General features: G+C 53.5%; 1 protein-coding gene across 1 annotated transcript; it reads right to left on the bottom strand.

Moving 5' to 3' along the window:
• Positions 1-526: 526 nt before the first annotated feature.
• On the bottom strand, positions 527-3,433 carry LOC149809669 (putative glucuronoxylan glucuronosyltransferase F8H). The gene is made up of 4 exons (XM_089994700.1): positions 3,108-3,433; positions 2,724-2,850; positions 1,216-1,510; positions 527-870 (listed from the first exon to the last, which is right to left on the bottom strand). Exons 1-4 carry the CDS (start codon positions 3,431-3,433, stop codon positions 527-529), a joined length of 1,092 nt encoding a protein of 363 aa, XP_089850826.1.
• Between the last annotated feature and the right edge of the window lie 2,906 nt (positions 3,434-6,339).

Here is a 6,339-nt window from a genome sequence, read left to right as displayed (position 1 = left end):
GCCTCCTCACCCGTGAAGCCATGAGGACTGGGCCACTTGTGTAGACAAATCGGTGCCAGACCTTTGCCAGGTTTGCCTGCATTTCCAGGACGGTGCTGTTTGGGTGCATTCGCACAACCGACATGGAAACATGGACTTTCGGAGTTCACAGCGCGTCGAGCGCCATTCTCACGGGCGCGTCAGAATGTGAAGGAATATGCGAGCGAAAGGCCATCGCTTTGGCAGTCTGGCTAGCTCGTTCGCTCTATGTGATGATGGTGTATCTTCGTACAACACTTCGGCATCCGGATGGACATTGGCAACTCCAAGTACTACTCGGGAAAAGTGATCATGCAGTTCCGACCATTTGCCAGGCTGCATGAGCTGTGGTAACTACATCTGAAATGCGGTGAAAATGTGGGTGCACAGGGGGTTAAGACTTCTACATTGTGAAATCAAGGTGCATCTGGCGAAACACAGGCAGGGTATCAATGCTTTGATAGACACATCTCTCGTGTCTTTATCCCATTCGCTCGCATTGATAGCCTCAACACACATCCCTTAGCACGTTCCCACGTATTGCCGAAGCAGCCAAAGAGACCCTTAGGCAACCGCAAAGCCGGTCACGGTTGCCTGGTGTAGCAACACCTTTTCCCACCCGTTTACAACCTGGCAACTGCAGGGAATGGCGTGCCTGCATGTCCCGAATCTGCTGCGCTGTGAAGGAGAAGAGGATCTCAGGCGTGTTCGGAATGTCGACCTCTGCAATGCGCACGCTGAAGGAAGGCCAGTCCAAGTGCGGCTGCAGCACCGCACTCACATTGTCCATCACCAGCAAGGGGATGCAACCATGAGGGATGGCGTCCTCGGCTCTCGGAGACCAGCCGTCTCCTGCATGCTCACCGGTTGAAAATGGAGCTGGTTCGTGATTATCTGTTTGCTAATGCTTTGGCACGCTGTGCTATCTCGAGTGAGAGATAGCATGCCAGTGGCAGCTGCCACTCTTCAAGAGTTTCTTGAGGTTTTCTCAACTCAACAGCCATTTACCCAGTCATGCAGCCCATTTACCCAGTCACTGCGTGCACATACAGCGTTCCCGGCAATCAGCCCGAGCGACAACTGGCGCTCAACGTAAAACTGTTGAACTCTGCAGGCGTGTCTTGCTTGACAGCGCAAAGACGACAACTCAATCCGTCTGTGGACAACGCCGCAATCAGGAGATTGTATGCGGCATACCCGGTGCAACCAAGCAAAAGACAGAACGGGAAAGCAGGTTCGTGTAGTCTCCACTGATGTTCTGGGAGTTGCCGATCCATATCCGGTACCTTTGAGCCCAGGGCTCCTCTACGGGACGGTCCCCAGGGCCCCCCGCGGCGTCCGCGATGTCCTTGGGCAGCCCTTTGGCCGACAGCCTCGCAAACGGCCTGCCGGATGGAGCGGCTGTAGCATGGCTTGCGCTGGGCGCCTCCAATGTCACCCCGCATGAAGAGGAGAATGTTTCGCGCCCTTGGCTCAGCTCCACCAAAGACGCCTGCACCGAATTGCCAGTGGTGGTTCACCACACGTGCTTCCAAGTACACTCGGTGGGGGAAGAGCCAGCTTAGGCAAGGGTAAGCTGGTCTTGATGGCCTGATGTAAAGCGCATATACATTCCACCCCTTGGCATGCCCATCTGGGTGGTGTAGCGCTGCAAATAGGCACATCATTACATAACCAAACACCTGGTCGCGTAGTTTGTTAGCCTTGCGATAGATCAATTACGCCCTTAAATAGGTAAACTGAGCCCTGTTGCGGCTGCTGATTTGCCGGTGTGTTCAATGGGCGTGAAGTCGGAACGTTGCAGAGTGTTGCACCAGTTAAAACATCATGATGTGAGGTCCAAGCATCGCAGACTCAAGGTTCGTATTTTGAGTTCTGGCTTGAACCTAAATGGCAGCTATGTGTCCCCATCAAACCCGAACACCCCCTACATTCTCCTGGCAGGCTTCCTGATTTGTGCTTGTTCAAAAAACAACAGAATCCGCATGGACCCTTGCAATCTGCAGCAGTGGCTTCACGCCAGTGTGCACTGATCATCTGCATGCAGTGTCATTGGTGGCTGAATGAGGCGGCATAGGCTACTATGCAGAATGTTGTTCTATACGTTGACAGGTTTGTATAGTCAGCATTACTGATTCCCAAGTAGTGTTTGAAGCTGCCAATGTCCATTTGGATGTGGAAGCGGTTTCAAAAGATACATCTTCAACATCAGTACTGACAAGGGAGGCAACACACTGCGGGACAAGGAGTTCCAGGGTTTGAATGTGGGGATCACGATGTCTTTGGTAGGCTCAAAGCACGCCCAACCATGAATGTGGGTGTGTAGATCGTACATCCGGGTGCCGTTTTCAACCTGTAACGAATTCCAAAGCAGCGGAGAGGAGTAATCGTCCAACTCGTACGCGGAACTGGACCTGCAGCACCATCGGAATCGGCATTGTCAAGGCTGCTACCATGGTGCTGATAACGAGAGACGTTACTAACTGGCTGCTTCGCCCGACAACAGGGGTGCTGTACTTGGCACACAATGTTCTTGCCACCTTAGACCAGGGAATGATGTCCTGTTTCTACCCGCCCCCAAAAACCTGCTGCATTAGCATCCCTATTTCCAAGTAGTTCTTGGAACTTTTGATGTCCACGTGGATGGGGTAGTGCTGTAAAAAGACGCGTCAACATGCAGACCCATAAGACTACCACACCCTTACTAGTTCTGTCTCTGAGACACTCTGACCGGCGTGTCCGTGCCAATGTGCGAACAAAGCAGTTTTGTCCATGGACCTCTTGATACTGCTGGCAGCCTTGTCCATAGACCTGGATTCTCTTACACATGCTCTGACAGCGTTCCAGCCACCATTTGTCACACACCATTTGAAGTGGCAAGTGACGAATGGCAGGAGCAGACGGTGACTTCACAGCTCGTGCCCATCTCTAGCCACCGCCACATGATAGGTGAGATTGCAATGACCAGGCCACCCCCCCCAAACCATCTCTAATCTCTTACCCTCCCATGATGTTGCATCCATGAGCTACAGGACTACTTGCGGCAGGCTAGCATGCATGCGCAGGATGAGTCAGAGAAGACAAAGCACCTGTGATTGACGTCCATGCGGCCCCAATGCGTTAGCAGAGTCATTGGGCGCAGCTCTCCAGGGATAAGGCAGGACCCTTCATCGTGAGCAGCCATCATGACATGGTCAACCCCCCCTGTGCGGTTCCAGAAAGGGAATTCATGCTGGATCCAGCGTTTGGCAGCCACTGCCATGTACGCTAGATTGGCAGCACGCATGGTCGAGGGAGGCACATCGGTGGCGCCGTCTGGTGAAAAAGTACGGGAACTTGCCCCAGCCGAAAATCGGCCAGGCATAGCAGCCGATGTAGATTGGGATGTAGAAGAGGTCGGCTTCTGTGGGGTCATACGTCCGGTGCTTTGACTGGAGGAGCATTTCGTGCAATGCTTGCTCTGTGCCGTAAGTCCAGAAACCAAACCCTGTCTTGTTGGATGAGGGGTCCACTGACCTGTGATCGCCACGATTTTGATGTTCTCTCATGATGAGTGATGTAACTACTACATGATCGAATCCACATGGACATTGGCAACTCCACGTACTGAAGCAGTTTTCCCATTGCAATCGCTCAAGGCAAGCGTCTTACCTGGATCACCCTAGCGTGAACCTCCAAGCATGAGTCACCAGCAACTGGTTTCAAAGGTCGGGGATCTCATGCCATCCATCCCAATGATTCTGAAAGTTACGTGCGACGGTGGAGAGCAACAACAAGCGCAGAAACTCTTAACACAGTCCACCGAGATCTCATGCGAAGGAATGGGCGAGGGTTTGTTTCGCTGCCAAGTGGGGCTAGTTGCAGTGCAACCATTGCCCTCAAAGTACTGTCAAACGTGAGCACGTGAACATCTGGCATGTGCCAAATGGCTAATAACACACAACAAGAGTTTCGTCAGCTCATCAAAGCGTCGGATTTACCTGTGTAAGCACTGCCCTGGCATCGTCCGATACTGAAGCTGCCGTTGTGTGTACATCGGGTCCATGTCGTAGATGTAAAGGAGAGGCCTAGCGCGGGAAGGGGGGGGCTCCTCATGTTCCTCCTCTATTGACACCGAATTGTCAATTGTCAGCCCTCGCAGCTGCTGGCGCGTCCCTTGCACGTCCCGGTCATGACCTGAGGATGTTGAGCTGCTTAGGGTTGTGCCATCCATCACAGAGGTGGTGTTCAATGCTGGTGAATCTTGCTCCTGCATCCATTCTGGTCTTGTGCTTGCAAGCATTGCCCTGCTCGCCGAGTTGGCAACAGACAATGCTGTCACTGAAGCAGCCGATGCAGTCCCTGAACCAGCCGATACAGTCCCTGACTCGGACGATGCAGTCGCTGAGTCAGCAGGTCGGACCCACGGAGTCCAGGCAGCTTCTTGTGCAGTCACGTTAAAGACCGTCTCACCTGTCAGAGGCGCTTGAATGTTCTGACTCAGAGGCGAGAGCGCACGAAGGGGCCGATCGGACAACTTCGGAGTGGTCAAGATTGTGCTGTTGAATTCACCAGCAGGAAGCTGCATTTCCTCACTGATTGGCCCGCCCACGAGCTTTGGAACGCTGGATGGCGCTTGCCTCGGCGAGGCCTGCAGGTCCGCAGGGGGTGGTAATGGTGTGATGTTGTCTGCCACAACTTGGGGGATCGGCGACGCTGACTGCGGTGCGGCCTGCAGGCCCGTGGAGGGCGGGGACGTAGTTTTGGCGGTACCGGGATTCGCAGGGCTAGCGCGCGGTAAGTGCTTGCCATGGGGTTGCGCCCAGGGGGGCCACGCCGCTTGTGCAGCGGGCGCCTTCACGTTGGATGCCTCCCAGTCGTGCATCAGACGCGGAGTGGGCGTGACGCCAGCTGCTAGGCGAGAACAGTCCTCCCCAAACCTGCGGAACACACCTCCAGGCGTGTCTGGGTAGCTGCGAAAGTACAAGGTACCCACACGTTGAATGAGATGTACCTACGGTTGAGGTGATATGCACCCGAAACAGAGCGCTAGCAGTGGTTTGAAGTGGTCCTACAAGTGAAAAGCAGTCGTACTGTGGGTGGGGGTGGTGTCCCATTGGGGTTCAGGAGTTGGCAGATGATGATGTTGAACAAACAATCTGCTCGACGCAGATGTCCTGCCTAAGATACAGGCATGTACGGACTTATAAGACCAGGCACAGGCCGAGGTTCTTACCCCAGGCAGAGAAACTGAAGCGGAATGGTTTATGCGTTAGCCTCATGCAGGCATACGATGCTACCATCCAAGCAACTGCGCTTGGACTAGGCAGTTAGGAACGGTGTGGGTTTGTTGAAGAGAACAACCTGCCCAGCGCTCTCCCGATGCAGATGAAACGTAGATAGATAGATAGATAGGTATGTCATCATCACATAAGCGGGTGTAATAACATCTTATGTCCATTGCACACATGACATGGCGCCATCACTTGCTATCCTTGGTACCATGATAAGCGATCAGGGTACCATAATGATGCAGCACAGCGAGCAAGCCTATGAACAGGAGTCTGTGTGCACATGTGACTGGATATCCAGTCACAAAGATGCCAGCACAGAGTAAAGAAAGCTGTTCAAGCAGCGCACCAGCCTTGGCGGCAGAAGCAGAAGCCGAGCATGCAAGTGCCGTGGCCGCTGCACTGGTTCATGCAGGTGTTGACGTCGTTGTTGTGCAGCTTGCAGTGGCGCTTGTTGTTCATGCCTTCGTGCGGGCAGTTGCATGAGAGCCGCGACAACTCAGCATTGCAGTAGCCATCCTCCCCGAACAGCAGGGCGTTTGTGACATCGCCCCAGCGAGGGTTTTGCAGCCCCCAGTAGTCGAACTTTGGCTGGCAGTTGTGGCCTACGTAAGAACAACTGTCGCAACATCCCAGGCAGCTCACTCGTGTTTTGGAAATTGGATGAAAGGTCCAGTACAAGCGACGAAATCATCCAGTACAAATGACGCTTGCTGTTCAGTACATGCTCAGTATCTCCAGACATGCACGCTGAGCTGTGGTGAGGATTCGCACAGGAACAACTCTAGATTTGGCTATGTGGATGCGGTAGTGTCGGTAACTACACAGAAAGGTACATTATCATCTGGCTCTTGGCGATTCATGTGGGCAAGTGAACGGACATCGTTCAGTCATCCGATTCCGAGGGATGATGGGTGCTGGGCGCAGAAGCGGTCAACCAAGCACAGATGGGGGAGCCATGCCAAGACACAGATGGTGCTCCTGCCGGAAATCAGCACTGAACAAGGGAAATCTAACTGTTCAAAAGGGTCTGAATGAAATAGCTATTGTC

This window comes from Nuphar pumila, unplaced genomic scaffold (genome assembly GCF_984573655.1).
Source record: "Nuphar pumila unplaced genomic scaffold, dmNupPumi1.hap1.1 HAP1_SCAFFOLD_903, whole genome shotgun sequence".
Taxonomy (NCBI): domain Eukaryota; kingdom Viridiplantae; phylum Streptophyta; class Magnoliopsida; order Nymphaeales; family Nymphaeaceae; genus Nuphar; species Nuphar pumila.
The sequence above is the reverse complement of the archived record's forward strand: the minus strand, read 5'-3'. Positions and strand labels throughout refer to the sequence as shown.